Genomic DNA, 25,040 nt, shown 5'->3' with positions numbered 1-25,040 from the left:
GGGTGGCAGTGGTGGTATGAGAGGTAATATTCTTACCTATTCTGGTATAATAATTGTAGGCATTTAAAATAATTTATTAGTGCTGCTGTTTAAAATACATTGGCTGTTAAACTTTAAAGGTATTTTTTTTCCCCTGAAAAAACAAGGTACTACAGGTCAAAATAATGGTAGTACAGTATCTTATTTTTCTATAAAACTGTGTTATAGTGGGATGTTATATTCCTAATATCTACATTTGATAGCTGTGACTCAGAACATCATATTAATGAGCTATAAGTGGAATTTGTTCACTCTGTTCAATATATGTCAGTTAAATGGCTTTACATATTTGTTTTTAATAATGTTACATTTTTATAGACTTTTATGGCTATAATATAAATTCAGTATAATAGACTAATGTATTTAGTTTGGCACATTGAGTTTCTCCTTATAAATTTCTTTGGTGCAAGCATCAGCATTTACAGTAAATTTGTTGCTCTTCCTGTGATTAAAGTGAGAAAATCTTTGTGTCATCACAAATTGTCATTTCTGTGAATCCACAGCATTGCTTCTTGGTATCACTTAAAGCATACCTTCCCTTTTAAATGCATGTATCAACTCCTACTTGCATCTGATTTTTCAGTTCTTTGATGCCTTACCAAGTCATTTCCCCAATACTCTCACTTTGGTATAAATAATGGGCAGAATCAATAGGACCCGGTAGTAAGTGTGATTATGAATTGGCAGGATGAAGGTCTTTCCATCTCACCTTAATCTCAGCAGTTTACCTATTATTAGATACTGAGAATCATTACTAAAATGTTTTTATTTGGAAATTGAAAATTAAAAAAAAGATTTTCTCTCACAGACACAGCTTTCCTTAAAGGGTTTATATAACATCTTTACAAGTAGAATTATTTATTATTTTCTACTTTACTTTTTTTTTCTTTTGTTTCTAGTCCTTTCACTGAGATTTCTCTTATGCTCTTACTAGGTAATTTGATTTTAGGATAATAGGAATTTGGCCAGAAGCACAGAAACAAAGAGATGATCGAGAATTAGATAGATGCTGAGAGATAGGAGCTTCATGTGCACTTAGAAAGTGCTAATGTTAGTATTTGTGTTTACTTATGAGGAACCATTTGTTTAATCATTAAGCTCCTAACAATGTGCATGGCATTAGAGGTACATGACCCACCGAAAGAGGAAGATAGTTTCAGAAATAAGTCTGTTGTATGAGAGAGAATAGTACTTCAGTTGGCCAAGGAAAGGGAAATGATATTCTAAACAGAAAATAAATGGTTACTATCCACTTGCATTCTACATAGAATTCACCTGATGATAAGGACCATGGATTCTGTCTTTATATCATTTTAAGGTTTAAAATGCTAGCCATTAACTTTTTCTCAGTTCAGTAAATTTTAGTTATCATGCTCTGCCTTGGTATGATATTGTAGTTTGCAATTTTGTAATGGAATTTATGAGGTAACACTGGTGTATGAAGAAGTTCAATCTGTAGGATTTTCTTAAATTTGTTTTCTTTCAATCCCTGTATCTCATACTGGGATGGTGGGGGTTGAAATTCTAGGGCTTGCATTTTCTCTGGGATGACGTGATGTCATTGGATGTATATCACATAGGAATTGGTCCAAGATTATTCTTGTGAGAAAGCAATTGTTATAATTAGGGTTTAAATTTTAGTGTTCAATACAGGATGAAATGTAAGTGAGTATTATAGTATGTTTATATTTACTTGCCTTCAAATACAGAGTAAGTGTAACAGTAGTCAGGCATTCTCCTGTTTAATCTAGTGTAGTTTTTGTGGTAAAAGGAGGAAACCGTGTTCAATCACCCTGATTCATCCGTACTACATTGGAGTTGTTTTCATCCGTGATTCTCTGTTCAGAGACAGATTATCATGAATATGTCCTTTTGGAGTTGAATAAGGGATTTTTAGCCCATAAAATGTCACTATTGTATAAAGGAAGTGGGATTTATAAATTAAATTTAGCAAAACCACTTGTTACTGGAAGTCAAAATGGAAAAGATAGGATCTTAAGTAAACAGCACCTCCGTATTTCTACCATTTTTCTGTTTAAAAAAATTCTATTCATAATCGTACTATGCTTTTTAGAAATCTATAAATCTCATTATAGAGGTTATTACTGTATTCTAAGGCTTTTTCTTCCATTCTAGGTATTCGTATCCATTCTTTGGAAGTGCAGCTCCTATTATGACTAATCCTCCGGTAGAAGTTCGGAAGAACATGGAGGTTTTTCTTCCCCAGTCTTACTGTGCGTTTGATTTTGCAACTCTGCCACATCAGCTGCAGGACACCTTCTTAAGGTGATATGTAAATTAAGTGTATGGCATTAGTTACTTTTTAGTCAGCTCTTGAAAATTCGCATCTTACTGAAAAGGAGTTCCTATAGGCTTAAGTCCATAGCACTATGTACATTTCAGAATCAAGAAACAAATTTACTAGTGGTGTCTATGTCTATAACATTAGTGCTTCCACTATAGAGTTTCACACAGTTTATTATAAAGGCTCTTTGCAGATTTTCATATTTTGTTTACCCAAGTTAATCTGTGAATAATGATGGAACTTTGATAAGTAGTCTTGCCTTTTTTTTTTTTAAGTGACAGAGTCTGACTCTGTCACCCTCGGTAGAGTGCTGTGGCATCATAGCCCACAGCAACCTCTAGCTCTTGGACTTAGGCAATTCTCTTGCCTCAGCCTCCCGAGTAGCTGGGACTAAAGGTGCCCATCACAACGCCCGGCTATTTTTTTGTTGCAATTTGGCCGGGGCCGGATTCAAACCCGCCACCCTTGGTATATGGGGCCGGCACCCTATTCACTGAGCCACAGGCCCCGCCGTGTAGTAGTCTTGCCTTTTTAAAAAAAATTTTCTAATTTTTTATTAGGCAATTTTTCAAACATATAGTACAGTTGAACGAATTATACAGTGATTGCCCCTACACCCACCACATAAATTTTATAATTTTTTTCTTCACATGTAGGGAATTTATTCATAGGGAGGCTACAGGCTTTTTTCCCTCTCATCACAGTGACCCCAGATTCCTCTGGGGTGTGTTATGAACAGCAGAGCCATTCTTCAGGCCCCTGCTCTGAGCACACCCCTGCCTTTTTAAAATATAATATATAAAAGTAAATAAGAACCAGATATTTTGTTTTTATTATTGATTAACTGAATGAAAAAAATTGCCCTTTTTTTTTTTAAATGTATGGACTGGAAGTATCTGAAATGATTCATAAAGAAAAGTGAGAAGTATGGAACATCTCTTACAATTACAATCCAAATTTATATTGTACACTGTATTAATTTAGAAGGAATAATGAAGGGTAACTAAAAATCTGTTTGTGAGAATAGTAATGTTTGAAGAGTTTTCTTTATTGCACAGAAAGAGGTAGAAAATGAAATAGTACAGTTATGTGTCATGTAGGGATGGAGATACGTTCTGAGAAATACGTCATCACTGTGCAGGCATAGAGTATACTTATTACACACACCTGCGGACAGCCTGCTGCACCCGGGCCTGGATGGTGCATGGCTCTTTGCCCCTAAGCTACAAACCTGTACAGCAAGTTACTGTACTAAATACTGTAGGCAGTTGGAACCTAATGGTAAGTATTTGTGTGTCTAAATGTATCTGAACACAGAAAAGCAGTAAAAGTGCACGGTTATATGTGGTCCATCGTTGACAGAAACATTGTTATAAGTCACATGACTGTATCTCATTTTGTGGAACTGAGCCTTTCATCTGACAGTTGTGCTAGATAACATTTCAAGTAACAGAAACATCTTTAACGGAATTCAGAGATTGTAGTTTAGAATTGATGGGTATGAACACGTGTTTTTCTCTTTCTTAGGATTCCCTTGCTGGTTGAATTGTGGCATAAGGATAAAATGAGTAAAGATTTACTTCTGGGAATTGCGAGAATCCAGCTTTCTAACATCTTGTCCTCAGAAAAAACTCGTTTTTTAGGTTCTAATGGTGAACAGTGTTGGCGTCAAACTTACAGTGAAAGTGTGCCTGTGATAGCAGCACAAGGGTAATAAAATTGATCTTTACTTTGCTTTTTTACTCTTAGTGTAATTCTGATGAGCCACAATTTCACCCTTTCATATCTTCTTTCCAGACTTTTCTTCTTAGACTTGAGGGGGCTGTATCCCAGATTGCTTTTTAGCTTTCTGACACCCATTTTACTCCACAACAGTAAAGAATCTTTGGTACTGTGCTACTGTAATGCTCATTCAGACTAAGTATTTTCATTTTCCCTTCCTTCTTTTTAGCCTGACCACTTAAACTTCAGTATCTACTTTTTGTACCTTGTAATTCAGTAATTCAGGCTTAAATTTATAAAGTATTTTGCATTATTTTGCAGTGGAAATGGCTATGACTGTTTTTCCCGTTGTAAAATATTTTAACTTCTGCCTCAAATCTAAAGTCTGAGGATGTTACAAATATTTAGCAGTTGGAGTTATCTTTTTGAACTTCTTTGCCATTATGAAAAACTTGAGTTTTTTACATATTTTAAATGAAATAATCTGCTGAATTGTCTTTGTGAAATTAACAATTTAAATTTATCTTTAAAGAATAATAAGAGTGGCTGAGTACGGTGGTTCACGCCTGTAATACCAGTGCTCTGAGAGTCTGAGCCAGGCAGATTGCTTGAGCGTGGGAGTTCAAGATCAGCCTGAGCAAGAGCCAGACCCCGTCTCTACTAAAAATAGAAAACTAGCTCTGCCTTGTGGTGGGCGCCTGCTACTGGGGAGGCTGAAGCAGGAGAATCTCTTGAGCCCACTAGTTTGAAGTTGTAAGCTATGACGCCACAGCACTCTACCCAGGGTGACAGAGATTCTCTCTTATAGAAGGAAATAAGGCTCAGTAAAAATCTTAGATCTAAAAGTATAATTGAATTTTTTCCCCTTTATTCCTCCCCATTCATAGCCACTTTGAGAGACAGAAGGATTTTGTAAAACTTTTATTCACTTGGAAGATCTGGGAGCAGGTGTCTTAGAGAATCCACTGTTTGGTTAACTGCATTTTTTTTACTTTGTTTCAACTCCTATTATTGAAAATTAGCATTATGTTCTTACATTGTAAGTTGAATATAACGAGGTCACTAACACTTGAAGCTATTTTAATGCTATCTGTTATGAATATTTTGTTGCCCTGCTCGGAGGACAGAGAAGCTTTAGAGATTTACCTAAGGGACAACTTCAAGAGTGCTTTCAGATACAGTAGTACTTTATGTTACTTTTTTCATTTCTTCCAAAATCCATGAGATTAGAACAAGAAAATGTAGTGAAGTAGGAGTTCTAATTGGGTGAGATCCATTCATTACATTTTGTTTGATTGGCATATTATTTGATTTGGACAAAACTGTGTCTTTTTATTGGCAAAATGTTATTATCCTCTAACATTTTTTTCTTGTTTTTATTGAGTTAATGATAAAGGCTACATGCAGTGCTGTGATTCAGAGAGGTGCTTGTTATGATCAAAATACCCTACTTTTAGGAATTATCCTGAGGTACTTTTTTATATTAAGATTTATGTATAAGTATGTTTATCCCAGGAAAAGTAGAAACAAGAATTCAGAATAACCTGTATCTGAATTTACAGTACTTGAAATGTGAAGTACTATAATGTGAAATACATTTCACCGTATTTTTTACTATATTTTATTATAAGTATATTAATTATTTTATAGACAGTAAAAAAATCACATTTTTAAATTAATGTCTGACATGAGAAAATGCTCCTGATATAAATAGGAGAACAGGACAGAACTGTCTGATGTTAACATGCCTGCCTGCATGTGTGTCTCCACGTAAGTAACATGAAGAGGAAGGAGATAAACTAAGTATTCGTAGTAATTACCTGTGGGCAGTAGGATTTTAAATATCACCTTTATGCTTCTCAGGTTTTCCAAAAAATGTATAGCTGTTGTAGGTCATTTCGTTGTAAATACAGGTACGTGTTACACTTACTAGAGTGTTGGTGGTGACAAATCATCATTAATATATGGGAGGTCTTGAAGCCGTTAGAAGCTGCTGTACTTTCAGCAGCAGAGGTGTCAGGTGCAAGATATGCTACTTATTTCACAACGTTAAAATACTGGGGTAATAAAAGGAAAAATCATATGCTGCATTTCTGTGCATTTTTAAGATTTTTTTTTTTTTATTTCATTTGTAGATCAAATAACAGGATAGTAGATCTTTCTTACACAATGACACTAGAAGATTATGGACTGGTAAAAATGCGTGAGATCTTTGTCTCTGATTCTTCTCAGGTAAATATAATGGAGTATTAGCAAATTCTTTTTTAAAAGGCATCTAATGTGTATGTTTGTTTAAATGTGCTTTTTCATCATACCCTAGAATGTACCTGCTGTACAAGAGAAGTCAGCTTCTCTTCCCCCAGCACCCTGTCCTTCAGAGATCCAGATAGAGCCTCGGGAAACTTTAGAGTACAAAGCAGCACTTGAACTAGAAATGTGGAAGGAGATGCAAGAAGACATTTTTGAAAATCAGGTTACTAAAGTTTCTTAAAACAATCTATTTTTGTTTACTTAGTATCTTTATCTTTCATGGCAGGGTTTTCTATGTTCCATGGGTACCCTAGCTAGTTTCTTTGAATGTCAACAATATGTAACTTGTAAAGAAAAATTGAGACTAAAAAGTACTTGAAATGTGACAGCGTGGCAGATGTCACTCAGAAGGATGCCCAGCATTGTCCATGACAGTTGGACAGAATTATTCCAGGAATGAAGGTTACTCTTGCAGTCTCAGTTCTTGTTTGGCATTCCCTCCTGAACCTGGCATCATCATTCTCCCACAAGAGTTAGAAAGCAGAACCCATTATCAGCTTTGTATTCCTGGATTAGACTCTTGAGTATGACTTGCCCCAGGCAAGTCGTCTTCTTTTTTTTTTTTTTTTTAAAGAATAACATATTAAAAAAGAGCTTGGTGGAGGGAAGAGGTGTGACAAGGAAAGGGGCAAGCAGTGAGCTCGAGGAGCTTGGGGCACTGGTGACAACCTTTGCAGGCTGTGAAGGCTTCTGTCCACTTGTAGTCTGTGAGAAAGCTGAGTTTGGCCACGCCCAGTCATGCCACCAGCCTCTTGTAGTGACCCACTGTCACAATTACAGTACAATTAAATACTGAGCACTTGCATATGATATAGATACTAATGAAAATAAAAGTATTGCCCGCCTGCCAAACAGAAAATTTTATCACTGGATAAAGATGCTTATGAAGAAGCGGGACTCTAAGATCATCCATTTAGAGAAGAGCTGGTCATGGTGTCTCTAGATGCTGACAGGCTTATAGAACTTATATAGGATTGTTCCCAAGTCCTACCAGGAGTACACCCTGTTCCTGTCTGTAGGGAGAGAGCCTGCAGTAGACCCTGGGCCTGAGGTGGAAGGGTCTCCCCCGCCCCCCACTTCCCAGCAACAGTGGTCAGCCTCTGCTGACTCTGAACTGGATCCTGAACTTGAAGACAGTTTAAACTTAGGTCCACAATGCAAATGAGAGACAGGGAAATATCACAGTTCTGTATACTTATGACTCCTACCCATTCCCTAACCCAATGCCACAAAGATAAAGTGTGAAATTGAAAAGAACAGAATGCCTAAAGAAAATGTATTAGTGATCAGTCTTAGTCCTTCTGTGACTTTTTCTTCCTTTTATAGCTAAAGCAGAAAGAACTGGCTCATATGCAGGCTCTTGCAGAGGAATGGAAGAAAAGGGACCGAGAAAGGGAATCACTAGTAAAGAAAAAGGTAAGAAGTTGTGTCAACATTGAGGGAAGAAAGGAAAAATGTTAATGAGAATGGCTTGACTACGCAGTAAAGAAAGTCTCTGGAAGAAATAACTAATTATAGTGGGTATGTGTGGGTATGGAAATAGTGAACAGATGGGCCTCAGTGGGAGGGAAGCTTTTCATAGGAAGATGTTTCTGTGCTTTTTAGATTTTGACTCATGCAACTGCATTACTTATTACAAAATATTAAATATAAAAGAATTAATACTATCAAGAAAAAACCTGCTGATAGTTTATGAAAAAGAAAGTAGCATGTTTCTGTATATATAAAAATTACTGTATTGTCTGAAAGGTAAGTCTTGCTCCTGTAGTCCCAGCTGCTCAGGAGGCTGAAGCAGCAGGATCTTTGAGCCAAGGCGTTGGGAAGCTGCAGTGAACTATGATCACGCCGCTGTACTCCAGCCTGGGCAGCATAAGCAAGACCTCAGTCCCCTCCAAAAAATTATGAAAATGTCTCAAAAATGCTTAAGCTACTTTTTAAAGAATTAAATCATGAAATAAGTCATATCTTTAAAAATGATAACATAAGACCATTTCATCTTATTCCAGAAGGCAAAAGTTTAGTATTCATTTACGTTAGTATTCATTTACATTCAATCTGAGTTTCTAATCAGTATTCAGCCTCGAATTTGAGGAGATGACTCCACAGCTCTCCAGCAAACCTTCTCTGTGCATCTCCCTCCTCTCCTCACAGATGCTAGTTGCCTGAGCCTCTAGTCTCCAGTCTATTTCCTCCCCTCAGCGGGAATTCGAGGCTCTGTCTGGGTTCTCCCTTGAGTCGTCTGGAAATTGCCTTCAGGTAGTAAGCCAGCATTACTGTAGGGCAGTGGTTCTCAACCTGTGGGTTACGGCCCACAAGGGCCGCAGCATTAGGAAGGTTGAGAACCACTGCGGTAGGGCTTGCCTCGTTTATTCCGTGTCTTTTAGGGTTCCTAGTCCTGTGCTACTCTTGCTGATTGTCTGGAGACAGTTCCATGTACGTTGTTGAGTTTGTGTTTATTGAGGTGGCAGTTTCTCTTTGAGGGGTGGTAGCAGAAGTCAGTCAGACCATTGACTTTAAAATGACCACTTTGGCTTTGTGTAACTCAATTCTCAACCATGAAAAACTTGCATAACCAGTGAACTTTTAAAAAAGCTCAATGAAAAAGAGGGCAAGACTACTCAAAACCCCTATTCTTATGTTCAAATAATCACCAGAATCATGATAATGATAATTTAGAAGCTCTCACATATATTTAAACATTAAAACATATATTTAATATATGTGAGAAGTCCTCACAGATATTTAAACAGTAAAATATACTAGTTTTACTGCCACATATCAGTGGGAGTCCCTGACCCACCCACCGCAGGGGAATGTTATACATATGTTTAAGCGAGACAACAGAATGTGCAAAACAAACTGGCAGTGGGATCAACCCCGCTGGTCTATGGCTGTTTATACATGAGTTTTATATTAAGTAGTATTTCAGTTCCAACATAGTACAATAGTAATTAATCTGAGGAAGCTGGAAAATATTTTAGTATTCTAAATTTCTCATTTATCTTTTAAGATAAGATTGGGCTTATCTTTCAATCATTTTTTTTCCCATGCCGTTGAAGAGTTTTTCAGTTTTTCATTTTTATAAAGTTCAAATCAGGAAAAAATTCAAAAAGTTAATATAAGAAATGACAAATCCAATTTATGTCATAATTGAACTTTTCTTGAAAAAAAAAAAGTCAGTTTTAATGTAATGAGGTGAAAAAACTCCCCAAATAACTTGATTTGTTTTCATTTTGGTAATAATCATCTTTTCATTTAAATTTTTGATTGGTTTCCATTTATCCAACTTTTATCATTTCAGCTTGAGTTGATGAGTTCCTGGCTAGTTAATAACTCCTTAAAAAATACAGTGTAATAAGCTGGGCATAGTGGCTCATGCCTGTGATCCCAGTACTTTAGGAGGCTGAGGTGGGACGATTGCTTGAGACCAGCTTGAGCAACATAGTGAGACCCCCGAATCTACAAAATATAAAAAAGTCAGCTCGGAGTGGTGGTGTGTGCCTATAGTCCCAGCTACTTGGGAGGCTAAAGCAGGAGTATGTCTTGAGCCCAGGAGTTTGAGGTTGCAGTGACATGTAATGACAGCACTGCACACTAGCCTGGCAGCAGAGCGAGACTTACCTCAAAAGTAAATAAATAAATAATAAGAATATGCTGCTCGTCTAATAAGTGGTTGTGCTGTCTAATTGAATTAGTCAAATTGTAAAAGTAGATTTGAGATTTGCTATTTTCTTTCCACCTAAGTGCACTTTTGAGACTAAATACTTTAATTCAAAGGATCTTATCGTGGAAGAATATTGTAAGCTAGGATGTGCTAACGTGATCAGTTTTAAAATTTTTATAGACTACTACAAAATGAAATCCTAGAGAGAAAGAAAGAAACAGTTTTTCTTCTGTACGATGAACTCTTTTAAATTTCACATAGTATTTAAAAAAAATTTTTTAATTAAAATTTTTAGTTATTAGGGGTACGTAATAGTTGTATATATTTATAGGGTACTTGTGTACAATGTATATTAATCAAGTCAGAGTAATTGGGATCACATACAACTTTTTTATGTCAATTACTTGTGAGCCTTTCTTTTAATTTATTTACCTAAAATCTTTCTTAGAACACTATATAACTTCTTTAATGCTTTGAGATTTTACCTGAAGGAGTATATAAATAGCATATACCTGGCTCCTACATTGAGCTCTGGAGCATTGACCTCTGGAGCAGTGTTTTCTTTATGTGATTGTCCATCATCAGGGCGGAAGAGAGCTATCCACAGAGAAGGAAGACATGAGTTCTCCGTAGGGGGGCACGAGGAAGTATTGTATAGATGAGATTATGCTTTCACTGTGTGAAGATTACTAGATACTGCCAGGCAGATCCAAAGGGCATTCCAAACAGAGAAAGCCCCTTGAGTAAAGGCAGAGAAGTTTGACACAGATTGTGCATTAAGAAAATTGTATGTAGTTTGATGTGGATGGACGAGAAAAAACGGTGTGCCTTATGAAATAAAGAAGAGGTTGACTGAGATTAGATTATATCATGTAGGCTTTTTCAGCCAACCTTCGCTGAGAAAATGAATCCCTACAGCCCTAAAGTATAGATTGTTGGTGATAATTCTAGCCTATTCATGTAGAGTGGTAAAGTTAGTTGCCATTTTATGAGAGGATGGAGAAAATGATCACATCACAGTGAACCCTGGTTGAAACTGGTAGAAATTTGAGAAATTCTTAATGGAGATTTTTATATTACAGAATAAGGTAATCTAAGGTAATCAGGTTTTCATTTTAGAACAATCATTTTGATAGAGGTATAGTGGATAGAACAGAGGAATGTGAAACTACAGTCTAAGAGACTAGAAAACCAATAATCTGTGTAAGAGAAAATGAAGGCTGAAAACTAACAGAAGCAGTAAGATTGTGGAGAAAAGATCACGACGGGTTTTAAATAGATGATGTGAAGGAAGTTTACAACCTCAGGCCTGAGGGACCCTCAGTCCTGCCTTCCAGTTGTACTGCCTTCTCTAGGCAGTTCATTCTCTCACTCTGCGGAATGGTTCCTTCACAGTGTTTTTCTCTTATCAAGTAGTCCTCCCTCATCTTTTTTTTTTTTTTTGAGACAGAGCCTCAAGCTGTCCCCCTGGGTAGAGTGCTGTGGCATCACAGCTCACAGCACCTCCAACTCCTGGGCTCAAGTGAGTCTCCTGCCTCTGCCTCCCAAGTAGATGGGACCACAGGCGCCCGCCACAACGCCTGGCTATTTTTTGGTTGCAGCTGTCATTGTTGTTTGGCAGGCCGGGCTGGATTCGAACCCACCACCTTAGGTGTATGTGGCTGGTGCCTTAGCCACTTGAGCCACAGGCGCCGAGCCAGTCCTCCCTCATCTTGACCCACTTTTCTCTCTCCCTTTGTACACTTCCTCTGCCGGGCTTCCTTGACTGCCCTTTCCTGGTGCTGTCCTGTACTGTCTCCAGGGTGTCTCCTCCCCAGTTTAGATCTCCCTCCTTACTCTAAACCCTAAATATCCAGGGTCCAGTCCTCAAATCTTGTCACTTTCTATACCTCTCTGGTGATCTCATCCACTTCTTTGATTTTATATTTATCAAATTAAATATGTTATACACACACACGTCTACCTACTTCTATCCCTGACTTTCCTCCTGCTCTTGACCATTTAGCTGCCTGCATTGTCAATTGGCTATCTGATATGCATCTCAGATTTAATATTTCTACAAATAGTATCTCCATCCTCAGTAAATTTTCTTCTGTCGATTGTCGACCTTACTAAATGGCACTACTGTTTATTCAGTTTTTCAGGCTGCAAGCCAGGTCATCCTTGACTCCTTCATTTCACATCTACTTCATTACAAATCCTGTTGGCTTCTCATTCAGAATGTATCCTTGAAACCAGTCACGTTCAATGCTGTCACTATTGCCCTAGTTTAAGTCCATCATGATCTCTCTTTCCTAGATTACTACAGTTACTTCTTTCTTTCTTTCTTTTTTTTTTTTTTTTTGAGATGGGGTCTCACTTTGTTGCCTAGTCTAGAATGCAGTAGCATGATCATAGCTTCTGAGCTCAAGAAATCCTCCTGCCTTAGCCTCTCAAAAAGCTGGGACTAGAGGCATAAGCTGCCATGACTGACTGATTGTTTCCATTTTCTATAGTGATAGGGTCTTGCTCTTTCTCAGGCTGGTCTTGAACTCCTGATTACCAGCAGTCCTCCCACCTCAGCTTTACAAAGTGCTAGGATTATAGACGTGAGCCACTGCACCTGGCAGTGACAATTACTTCTTAACTTGATATTCTTGGCTTCTGTACCTTGTTATATCCATGCCAGCCCAAGGATGAGGCTTTTAAAATAGATCATGTCCTGCTGCTCATCACACTTAAAGTAAAAGAGTTCTTGCTCTGACCTACAAGGCCTCATATGATCAGTGCCCTGGCTTCCTCTCTGACCTCATTCTCTATCAGCTTTCTGCTGACTCAGTCTGTTCCAGTCACACTGGCTTTCATATCGTTCCTCACATATGCTAAGGCATGTCTCCTCGGGGTCTCTGGAGTACTCTTCCTTCAGATACTTTCAGGGCTCTGCTCAGACTAATCCCAGTGAGATTCTCTACCCTTTCCAAGGCACTGTCCTCTCCTGCCCCCAGGTACTGTCTTCTCACTGCCGTGTTCTCTTCATAGCAGCTACTTATGCCAAATATGCACTTGCGTATTTTTCTCTTCCCTCAAAATATAGAGGCCACAGGATATGCTAGGTATATAATATTTAAAAAGATTATGATTTCAGATTTTTATACATTTTTGAGTTTGAGATATGAGGAATATCAATGTGTTTAGGAGGTATTTGAGTCTATAGGCCTAAAACTCTGGCAGGAGATTTGGCCTTACAAATTTATGAGTTCTTAGTACAGGTGATAGTAGGCAGATGAGCTTACCCAAGAGGTCATATGGCATGGGAGGAAAATACATCCTGAAACAGAACTTTAGGAACATAGGTGTTCTAGTCATTTGTTTAAAGATGAAAGGCATGCTTATACATGAACAAAACTAGATGGTGGAATTAACAGACTTTATATCTAAAATGACCCTGACTGGTTGGCATACTAAGCCTAAATCATCAAAATGAAGTTTAACAAGGGCAAGTGTCAAATTCAGCAGTCAAAACAGTCACGTGGACTGTGGGTATAGTTGTGCCAGGTTTAAAAACAAACAGACAAAAAAAACCCTGGGAATTTTCTTTGACATTAACAGTGTGACTAGAATCCTCAAATGGCAAATGCAAATAACAATTAAAATTTGTATTTGTCTTAGAGAAGAAAAAAGACTAGAAGGAAATGTGTGCCCATCACCAGTCTCAATTATATAAACATAGTCTCCCCCCCTCCCCCTTCAAGGGTAGAAATAGGATTAAAGAGCACACTTCCAAGGAGCATCAAACCAGGGCTTTATAGGCAATAGGAACGAGGACAGGATATGACCTGGAACCTGGATGTGAGTTGGTGAAGATGGGAGAAAAATTGGTTCAGAAAGTTCTAGTAAAAAATTATCAGTCTAAATTGAAAGGTAGAAAGCCAAGAGAATCCTCAATCCAGTATAGACTGTGCAGGTAGGCCACCTTCCTGAATAAGACTTGTGCCCTTAAAAACAGAGCAGAGCAGAACTTTAGACCAGAAATAAGAGGGTTACTAGGCTAGTGGCTCTAATAGGGACTTAGTTACTGGCATTATAGTACAAGGTCAGATCTGAGCCAAAAGGAGGACTAAATGATAACTGAATAGCTGATCTAACCACAGCTAAGTTCTAAGAATGGAGAGTGTAAGTGACAGAGATGGCTTCAGATATATACTGGAGGATTGAGTAAGGCGGATTTTAAGGAGCTAGGTTTTGACTAAGCACAAGTTTTTATTAGCAGGCTGATTGCCCAGCAGGAATATGGACTTCCTTGGGAGACTGAATATCACTGGTGATACCTGAGCAGATGCTAAGGCTTCTTTCCTTAGAGTATAGCAGAAAGAATTTCTGCTTGGATTGGTAGATCCTTGGAGCCTCTTTCTGTGAAATAATGAAATGTATTACATAGTTTTGAATTTGTGTGTATTTTTTTAATTTGAGGAGAAGGTAATTTTTCTTCTACTGTGTCTTAGGTGGCTGAATATACTGTTCTGGAAGGAAAACTTCAAAAAACCCTAATCGACTTAGAGAAGCGAGAGCAGCAGCTTGCTAGTGCAGAATCTGAGGTATTTCCTCCATCTCTCATACATCTTTAGTTGGCAGAGTCTTTGTATTTCATTCATACTATTGATTTTTGTTCTATACTCCAAATACATTTTACAGAACTTGTCTTTCAGACATTATGGAGAAAACTGCTGTTTACCTGGGTAAAGCATATCTTATATGTTAGAATGTTAGAAGTAGGAGGAAGATGTTCGTTATTTGAAATCACTTAGCTGCTATTCTGCCAGCTCGGCTGACTTCTACAGATGGGTGTTGGAGGCTACACTTAGCTTTCCTATTATGTGGAAGGAACAAATAGTTGGGGTGCCTGGAGAGAAGAGGAAGTGTCGCATAGGCTCAGGGGCTTAGAATCTGATGTTCTCAGGAAGAAAGGAGTTTCCCTCTTCCTTGACCATTAAAGATTAGATCCCAAGAAGAGTTGAGAACTTCAGTCAGTATTACGCCTCGTTAGCATTAGGTTTTACCCTAAATGTTTTTTAAAATTTCTGTAAAGATCATTTCAAAATAATTAGTGTGTCTTCCACATTAAATTTATATGCCCCTTCCCTAACTAAAATGTCTTTATTAAAATCTTCTCAACAAATCACTCCAACAATATCATTATACATTTTCTGAGATTTCTGAATAATTTGGGTGTTTAAACTTAAATACAAGGAAGATTTTATTCCTAATGCCAAGGTTCTGTCACCTTCTCCGTGATTAGTCAGAGAATCAGAGGTTTCTAAAGGAAGAAAAGAAAATTATGCACATGTGCTTATTCGAAAAAAGGGGTTTTATTGAAATAGGAATTTTAAGTGGTTAGGGCTTTTCAACTGAATTTATATAAATTGTATATAGAGTTTTGCGTATACGTGTATATTATTATTAAATTAAGATTGATTGAAAATTTGTAATATGGCTGATTGAGCACAGTAGTTTATACCTATAATCCCACAGTTTAGGAGGCTGGGGCAGGAGGATCATTTGAGGTCAGGAGCTTGAAGCCCAGCCTGCGCAACAGAGTGAGACACTGTGTCTACAGAAAATACAAAGCTTAGCTGGGTGTTGTGTCACATACTTGTAATTCCCAGCTACTTAGGAGGCTGAGGCAGGAGGATGAAGCTGCAGTGACCTATGGTCACACCTGTGCATTCTAGCCCAAGCAACAAGAGACCCTGTCTGACTTTAAAAAAAAAAAAACCAAAAAACGAAAAACCAAAACAACAACAAAACCCCCCTTAATAGTATCCTTGAATATTAATGCTCTAATAACTACAAAAGATGAAAGATATGACAGTAAATTTGTTGATACTATGAACTTTCACTGTTTAGAGGGATAGTAGAATATTGAAGAGTATAATGTAGCTAGTACTAAAGCAATCTCTTAAAGATACCTTTGTTTTAAGCTTCGAAGAGAAAAAAAGGAACTACAATCAGAACGTGAACGAAACACGCAAGAACTTCAGGATTCTAAGCGTAGAGCCAAAGAAGACTGTATTCACCAAGTGGAGCTAGAAAGGTTGAAGATTAAGCAGCTTGAGGAAGATAAACACCGACTTCAGCAGCAGGTCGGGTAACACTTGTCATCTTTTTAAAGTGTTGACTTGCTCCAGGAATAATAGAAGTAGTTTACTTAATATTAAAAGGGGTTAAAATGACAGTAATTTGGACTATTAATCATATTTATGGCACTGAAATATAAATAATACTTTATGTTGGATCTTCCTTTTCTAAGTTAAAGCTAAGGGCTATTGTTAGAATACTTTTCCCGCCCTTATAACTATTTGCATGAAATTGTGCTATATTTCAGGTCACTTCTAACTTAAAATTTTTTTCTGATAAATCTTTTAGCAAATATAGGTATTTTTCATGTTGCACTGGCCAAATTCAGTTAAGAACCAAATTTCATGAGAGAATTGTCTGTGCCCTTCTCCGTTTCCTCCCCTTACACTCGGCTCTCAACCCATCCTATTCTGCTTTTTGACCCCATCCCTCCAGCCAGCCAGTTGTCAAGAAGCTAACAATGGCTAAGTCACTAGATTCAGCGGGTATTTTTCTTTTTTGAGACATAGTTTTACTTTGTCGCCCTCGGTAGAGTTCTGTGGCATCACAGCTCACAGCACCCTCAAACTCCTGGGCTTAAGCAATTCTCTTGCCTCATCCTCCCAAGTACCTGGGACTACAGGCCCCCACCACAATGCCTGGCTATGTTTTGGTTGTAGTTGTCATTGTTCTTTGGCAGACCCAGGCTGGATTCAAACCCGCCAGCTTCGGTGTATGTGGCTATTACCCTAGCCACTGAGCTACAGGCACTGAGCCAATTTTTCATTTTTTATCTTACTAGAATGTATTGACATCAACACTATTGTCTTTGTTTTTTATATTCTCTTCTCAGCTTCTACACCACCCTCTGCTTGTTTTCCTCAACCTTTCTGGCCATCTCTCAGGCTCTTTTGCAGGTCTCTTTTCCTTATGTAGCCATTAAATGTTGGACTTCCTCCAGACTCAAACTACAAAACAATCTTATCCATTCCCATGACTTCAGAGACAAACTGTATATCTGGAATGTTCATGTTTATATTCAAGAGCCTACTGTGCACTCTAGACCCATATATCTGATTGCTTTTTGACACCTCTACTTAGGTCTTAAAGACATTTATTATAAAACACAACGTGATCCTTCTCTCCATACTTGACCCTCTTCCTGCAAGTGATCTTTGTTTTAGTGATGTGTTCCTCATGTTGCAGCTGGAATGATATTTTTTAAATTTGGGAATCTTGACACCTTTCTCTTTAAAACCTTTAAGTGTTGTCTTACTGCTCAGAGTATCAAGGTCAGAGTCATTACCTCGCCCTGCCAGCATCGGCATAGTGTGGAGCTGTCTCTCCAGCCTCCCCTCCCACGTTCACCTCTGCCACGTACTTGTCAGTGATGCTGGTCTTCCCTCAGGTCCTCAAGCATGGCAGGCTCACTCTACCCACAGGATCTTCATGTGTGCTGCTTTTTCTGAGCCTAGTGAACTCTACACATCCTTCTAATTTCAGACAAAGTGTCATTTACCCCAAGAAATCTTCCCTGACTGCTGGTTTTCAGGTCTAGGTCAAGTTTTGTTACGTGTTTTCATGGGACATAATCCTCCTATTCCTTTTCTTTATGACATGTTATATCAGTCTGTTTTTATTTTCATTAGCATGCTAGTTTAAACAATGTCAGAGTATTTGGCCCATAAAACTGTTTTGGTTTATAGCTATATGCCAGTATCCCAGCCCAGTCATCAGCATATAACAAGGACTTCTTAAATATTTACTAAAGGAGGATCATGGTGTTAAAAATTAAGCTTAATTTTTCTTAAAAAATTTCAGTGTAGATTAGATACATGTGGTGAATGCATCTAAAGGCTTCAGTCAATTCTGTCATGAAGAACAGTTTCCATAGCAACTCAGGGTCAGTTATGGTCACAGTATTTAGGTGGTTGTTAAGTATGAGTTTGATTGTTACTATGGGGGGGATCTCATTTAAAATATAAAAGATGATGTTGTAAAAGTGGGCAATTATGATGGGATTCACTAGTAATGCTTCACTTCTTTCACTTATCGGGAAGATTCAGCCATGTAGAACAAAGATTCTTTGTTAGAATTACCAGGGTTGCTCTTGACCAATATGTCTGTCTGTGCCCTGTCCCAGACTGGTAGATTAACTTACATCTATGTAGGAAGAATGTTGCTGGGAAAAAACAGTGTTTTTGAAAAATCAGCTGGGGCACACCAGTGTTCTAAGAACTAGGGAGGTTTCCAAGTACCCAAATTGCTAAGCCCATGAATGTACTCCTATATATCTCACATTTTATGCATAGAAAAACTTGTTAGGCCCTTACCCTGACCTTGATACATATATTATGCATACAATTCTATCTAGATGGATAGAAGAGACTGTCAAACACACTGTCAGTGAGTGCTCATGAAAATATGGTATCTGTACGCAAATAGATAAAAGCAGGTACCAGGACTTAAAATCACTGTACTTTTGTCTATCGCTTAGCAAAGGAAAAGAGCCCAGCATTTCTTAATAGCTGACTGCTTTACAACCTGATTGTAATAACAACAGTTATTCATGATAATGTCCTGGAATGGTGAAGAAACTACCCAAAATACTATTAAGTGCTTTTGTTTAAAACAGAAAAGTGAGAGAAATCATTCAGAAAGTTTCTATTCAACTTTAGATGTTAATAGAGGCGAACTTTAGCTATAAAGAAATTTCTCAGTTATCAAACACCTACTTCATGACCTAAAGATGCTAGATAAATCCTAATTAGAATCACTCCTTATTGATGATCTAAGTTACATTTTTGTTAGAAATTCTCAGTACTTCAGATTTAGTTAAGTGTTACATTTTAGGATAGCAATTACTAGTTTATCTAATGATGGTTAGTCATATTAGCATATGTCTTTAGAAAGCATCTTTAACAATTCTTGTTTACATTTCATGAAAAAGAAATCCCAGTTTCAAAAAGAAGATTTTTATAGCCTCTTTTTTGTTGTTGTTGTTTTTTATTTTTAAGAAGTATTGACTGGTTTTATTAGAACATTGGGGGAAGTCTGAATTCTGTTTTTGCCCCCACTACAGAATACCTCTCTAGCTCTTTGGCACTGCCTCAATTTTTTAGCTCTTTGGTTTAGTTCCTTCACATTTACAGGTAAGAAAATTGAGGGTCAGATAATCTTTACATTATCTAAATTTGTAATAGTATTTGAATTTATAAAATTCATGCACTATCAAAATGTAAGAATAAATACTACATTAAAGTTGACCCTTATTTTTATCTTCAAGGATAATAATCTGGTACATCTATAATACTCAGTCTTTTCTTACGTGTAAAGAAATTATCAATATTTCTATAAGGTGACTTTTAAATTTGCCAGTTAAAGTTTAACAAAAAAATTCTCATGATACTAGTTTTATAAAAAATTTCATACCCTTCAAAAGTTTTTGTATAATCAATTGGTTTTTACTGTATTTTTAGTTAGGGGTCTTTATTTTCCTCATTACGTTTTATGTATTTTCCAAATTTTCTATGAAAATGCTTCAGAATAAAAAAAAAAACTGTTGAATTGAATTTTGTCCTTTTAAACTGTGCATATCAGTGTTTTAAAATTGTTATAAATACTTTTTTTTTAAATACAGCTTACTGATGCTGAAAATAAATATAAAATTTTGGAGAAAGAATTTCAGCAGTTCAAGGATCAGCAAAGCAACAAACCAGAAATCCGTCTACAATCTGAAATAAATCTTCTCACTTTGGAAAAGGTACCCATGTTAATTTTTGGCAGCTTAACTAGTTCCAGTGATCTGTGTAGAAAATCAATAAATAATATTTGTATGTACAATCAATATAATAATGTTTCATTATAGTGTTCTAATATCAAATAACCATGCATCAGAGAATTCAAGGCACATAATAAGATTAGTGATTGAATTTCTTGGCTTATGTCAAAGTTATAGCTTATACCAGTTAGAGTCCTTGATAGAGTCACCAGAGCTGACTAACTAGACAGGAGCATTCATTTGAACCACAGATTTACACTGTAGCTCTCAGCATGGAAGAAGGAATATTTGTCCCATTTTCTTTTCTGTGGTTAGAAGTTATGTCCTGCCTCTCATTCATATTGGGATTCCCCACAAACAGGCATTAAAAAATGTGTCATGTCAGGCCAGGTGCGGTGGCTTATGCCTGTAGTCCTAGCACTCTGGGAGGGCAAGGTGGGTGTATTGCCTGAGCTCACAGGTTCAAGACCAGCCTGAGCCAGAGCGAGACCTTGTCTCTAGAAAATAGCCAGGCGTTGGAGGGTACCTACAGTCCTGGCTGCTTGGGAGGCTGAGGCAAGAAAATAGCTTACACCCAAGAGTTTGAGGTTGCTGTGAGCTGTGATGCCACAGCACTCTACCCAGGGCAACTAAACGTTTATGGTATTCATGGTGTTAACTATTATTAAGCTACAATTCTATGAGACTCGTTTATGGTGTTCATGGTTTAGAGCCAGGGCAACTAAATGTTTGTGAAATTCTATCTAAAAAAATAAAAATAAAAAATATGTCATGTCCAGTGGACAGCCTAAGTTTGACAATATGGGCTCCTTTATATTATGATTCATAATTTTTTGGCATCATTAAAAAGATTAGCATACTCAGGGAAATAACCTTTAACTGTTTAAGGATTTAATGGTGCCTGCTGTTGGGTCCTTCCTGCTCATCTTTGTGTTGAAGGCGGTCTTGGTTTCACGTCTGTAGATTTAGCCACTAGGGGGCACTAAAGGAAGATTGATGGGTGGGAGTTGGGAAAATGCCAGGGTTCTTCCCTGCCTGCTCCTTGCTTCCTTTACTTTCTCTGGCAGTTGTTGCCTCATTTTATGGTTCCTTCTTCCACTAAGCAGCACTTCTTTCCAGCTTCCATTGGCTAACCCCCACAGTGGTTCTAGTTCACTGGTCAGCAGTGATCTAGTAAGCATTTCCTTTGAGAATCACTTTTGAGTGTCATGTCAACATTGAAAGTTTGGATTTTGGAGCGTTTTGGATTTCATGTTTAGGATATTGAACCTATAGTAGTAGTTTACAAAATAATAATAGGACTGATAAGAGAATGCTTAAAATAAAGGTAATTTTGGCTATGTAGGGGAAGGACGCTAAGTTAAAGAATTTAAAACATGGTAAGAATAGCACAGATTACTTCCAAGTTTATTAGTTTGGCTTAATCAGTGTTAGTGATAAACATGGTAAAATAGTAATCAGAAAGTAGCACTAAAGGAACAAGAGATAGACAAAGGTTTGGGAGAATGGACTAAAGAATTGCAGTGGCATCAAGAGTGCTCTTGAGCAAAGTAAGGATAAGTCTGTGTTAAAGTGTGCAAAGGAGAGGAAGACCAGAGAATAGGTTCAAGATCTTTTGCTTCATAACTCCCAATACTCAGAACCTTAAGGATTATGTTGAGGTGCTATAATCTGGTATTAGTCAATGGGATGTATTTTTTTTAGCACCTTATAATACTGTGACTATTTCAGAACTCTCACAATCCAAGCTAGATTGTAAACTTTAATGCAGAAACCATGTGGCAGCTTAGCCATATCACTTGCTTTTAGGACAGCATCTATGGTACCTTATAGCACTAAGTAAACATTTGTTAATAATTTTAAAGAACTAGCACAATGTTTGCTACTCAGAATTTTCGCATATTCATTCAGCAAAAATTTATGGAAGGCATATTGTTTGTCATTGTGGTATAAAATGGTTTGAGTTGTTAAGTTCCTACTGTTTAGTTTGTCAGCTACTTACTGAGGTACCTCTGTGTTCCTAGGATTGTTAGTAGTCTTGCACTGAACAAAACAGATTGCTCAAGGAGTTCATTTTTAAAGGAAAGAGTAAACAGATGGGTGAGATCATTTTTATTAATGCCACATATAATAAAATTAAGAGTAGTGTCAAAGTGAATATGGCAGCACAGGTGCTATTCCACATGGGTGGGTAAGGAAGGCCTTTTTGAGGTGATGACTAACATTTGAATTGAGATCTATGAGAAGAGGGGGTGCCAACAGTGTACAGAGCTGTGGAGACTGTCTAGGGAAGAGCTGCGGAGACTGTCTAGGGAAGAGCTGCAAAGGTACTGAGGTGGGACGAAGCCTGGACTAATAGTAGGAGTTCCTAATAGTAGGAACTTAACAACTCAAACCATTTTATACCAAATTTGGAACTAGGAAAAGGCTATCCTAGGCTCTGAGAGGAAAAGAACGTACTAGATGAGGTTCAAAATACAGGCCTTCAAAGTCATGGCAAAGAATTGAGGTTTAGCTTTGAGTCTCATAGAGTTGTAGCTTAATAATAGTTAACACCATGAACACTAGAGCCAGGTGACCTTGGTTCACCACCCCCTCTTTGCTACTTGCCTGTTGTGTGACCTTGTACAAGTTGCTTTACGTCTCTACGCTTATTTCCATTACTTTTAAAATGTGAGTAGGAAGGTCAATAACAGAATTAAACAACTTAATGTTTGTAAAACGTTTAGTTCAGAACCTGGGACTTTTGTTTATTTTACTTATCAGGTAACACAACTTAAGTAATGAGATACCATTGAAGGGTCTTAAGTAGGGATCATTGAAGAGTTACTTGGTCTTTACATAAAAAGATCATTCATCTAGTATGTGTGTAAGAGGGTAAGACTTATCTCTTCGGCTGAAGACCCATGTATTTAACTGCTCACTCAGTCTCTTTTCTTGAATGCCTTAGAACAATAGTTCTCAAACGTTTTGGATTCAGGACCCCTTTTTACTATTAATAGTATAGAGGACTCCAAAGCACTTTGTATCTATTGGTATTCACTGCACTAGGTATTAAAACTGGAAATGTTTTAAAATCTTACTCATTAAAAAAATCCAGTAGTAATATAGATAATGCTTTTATGAAACATAACAATTTTCTAAAGACCTTGAGTGACATTGTTTTATTCTTATGCAAATCTCATTAGTAGCTGGGTAGTAGACCTATGAATTCTTACACCTGCTTTTGCATTCACTGTGTTGGATTATAATGCATCATGTAGCCTCTGGAAAACTCCACTGTATATTCATGGAAGAATGAAAGTGGAAAAGACATATGTCTTAGTATTATGTGTGTTATGAAAATAGTTTTGAGACTTCCTGGACCTTTGGAAGACAAAACTTGGTCTTCTGGTTAGTCCAGCACCTCCAGAACTAAACTCTGTCATTTTTCTGAAATTGTTTATCTGGTGTTTCTGAACTCTGAATGTTTCTGTAGCCTGTTAACTGCCAGGCTATCTTAGGGAACTTCTTGTTCATGTTCATTTAATTGCAACATCTTGTTGATTATTTTTCATACATAGTTGGACAATCTCTTTAGTTTTCTACCAGTAAACATGAATCCAGCTGGACATTTCCCACTCCTTTGATAAAATCAAGTGTTGAAGTATTTTGGTATTTATAAATATAATTCTATAGCACCTACCATAAATACTTGAAGGACTTATTAGATAATATCCTATCAATTCTCACAGCATCTATCAAGTTCGTGTCTTAAGAGTATTTCCATTTTGTTTGAGAAAATTCAGAGACCAGGTATCAAAATCGTAACAGGCATTATCTTATTACAAATTTTAAATGATTCTTAGAATTCCTCCTTTCAACTCTACATTTACCAAAAGGTTAAAAAAAATTAATAAATGTATTTAAAAGTGTAAATATTACTGTGAACCTGTTCAGAGAGAGAGAGTAACACATACCTGAAGTGCCCCTGTACTGACCTAAAGAATTCATCCTACTCTCCAGCATGTGTAAGTGCTTAATAAAAGAAGGCTTTTCCGCTCTGCTGAAGAGTCTGTGTAAATCTTGTTGGAGCCAGAAGAGGGCAGAATCTTATTTCTTACGTGGTAACAAAGAGAAAAGCATAAAAAGGAAGACACCAGTGGAAGAGCATCTGATTTAGTCTCTAAGTTCTGGTTATGTCTGATGGAGAGCTTTTTCTTTTCTGAATACCCATTCTCATCAATAGAACATATATACTCCCATTTTTACTGAAATGGTCTAAAAATAAATTAACATTAAGATAGTTTTACCAAATGTAATTCTTGATTCCTTTTACAAGTTGAGCATCCCTTATCCAAAATGTTGCAGATTATTTCAGATTATATACTTGTCAGTTCAACGTCCCTAACCTGAAATCTGAAATCCTTCGAACATCATGTCAGCACTCAGAAAGCATTGGATTTTCGGAGCACATTTCCAGGAAATACAATCCCCAGAGACCTTTCTGGTTCGCCCAGGCACATTTCAACTTGCTTGGCTTATTGGTTTTGCTGGGAGGGCTTCATTTGTTTCCGTCTATGTGGATTTTACATTTTTTTATTATTGTGTATCTCAGTACTTTTGTAATGACCCAGGAATAATTAGTGAATAATAGTTTATGATTTCCTTTTAGCTAGTAAATGTATTTTATGTAGCTTGAAAAGAAGTGGGACTTTTAAAAAATAAAATGTAGAAAGCATGTAATTTAGTGGTGCATACAGAGGTTGAAAAGACAGAAAATATAGTGTAAGAATGTAGTTTTTTGATCAAGCTAAATTTTATATATTTAAGAATATTTGATATGTTCACTCCTGACTTAGAGCAAATAGGAAAAATAAGAGAAAATAAAAAGAGAGTAAGAGAAAAAGTACCTTAATGTTTTGAGACTTCACTTTTAAAGAGTTGTTTTTTGTTTTTTGAGACAGAGTCTCACTATGTTGCCCTCGGTAGAATGCTCTGGCATCATAGCTTACAGTAACCTCAAACTCTTGGGCTTAAGCGATTCTCTTGCTTCAGCCTCCCAAGTAGCTGCCCCTGGCCAGGTTTGAACCTGCCACCCTCAGTGCATGTGGCATCATAACCACTGTGCTTCAGGCGCTAAGCCA

At 37.2% G+C, this 25,040-nt stretch overlaps 1 protein-coding gene and 1 non-coding gene across 3 annotated transcripts in view; one reads left to right on the top strand and one right to left on the bottom strand.

The window, feature by feature from the left end:
• The window catches only part of CEP120 (centrosomal protein 120), a 62,939-nt gene that overhangs the window by 17,197 nt on the left and 20,702 nt on the right, over nucleotides 1-25,040 (top strand). For both annotated transcript variants that reach the window (XM_023519168.1, XM_023519169.1), the window contains exons 11-18: nucleotides 2,176-2,325; nucleotides 3,872-4,054; nucleotides 6,202-6,298; nucleotides 6,387-6,539; nucleotides 7,703-7,792; nucleotides 14,522-14,614; nucleotides 15,998-16,159; nucleotides 19,774-19,896. In XM_023519168.1, coding sequence (XP_023374936.1) covers nucleotides 2,176-2,325; nucleotides 3,872-4,054; nucleotides 6,202-6,298; nucleotides 6,387-6,539; nucleotides 7,703-7,792; nucleotides 14,522-14,614; nucleotides 15,998-16,159; nucleotides 19,774-19,896 — 1,051 coding nt within the window. The remainder of the gene's footprint in view (nucleotides 1-2,175; nucleotides 2,326-3,871; nucleotides 4,055-6,201; nucleotides 6,299-6,386; nucleotides 6,540-7,702; nucleotides 7,793-14,521; nucleotides 14,615-15,997; nucleotides 16,160-19,773; nucleotides 19,897-25,040) is intronic.
• On the bottom strand, nucleotides 2,993-3,121 carry LOC111728476. Its single transcript, XR_002775753.1, has one exon. It is a non-coding gene; the product is annotated as a small nucleolar RNA SNORA11 (small nucleolar RNA).

The sequence above is a fragment of the Otolemur garnettii genome, unplaced genomic scaffold (assembly GCF_000181295.1).
Source record: "Otolemur garnettii isolate 467f Iridium unplaced genomic scaffold, OtoGar3 scaffold00160, whole genome shotgun sequence".
Lineage (NCBI taxonomy): Eukaryota > Metazoa > Chordata > Mammalia > Primates > Galagidae > Otolemur > Otolemur garnettii.
Note: the sequence above shows the minus strand (reverse complement) of the source record. Positions and strands in the feature narration are given on the sequence as shown.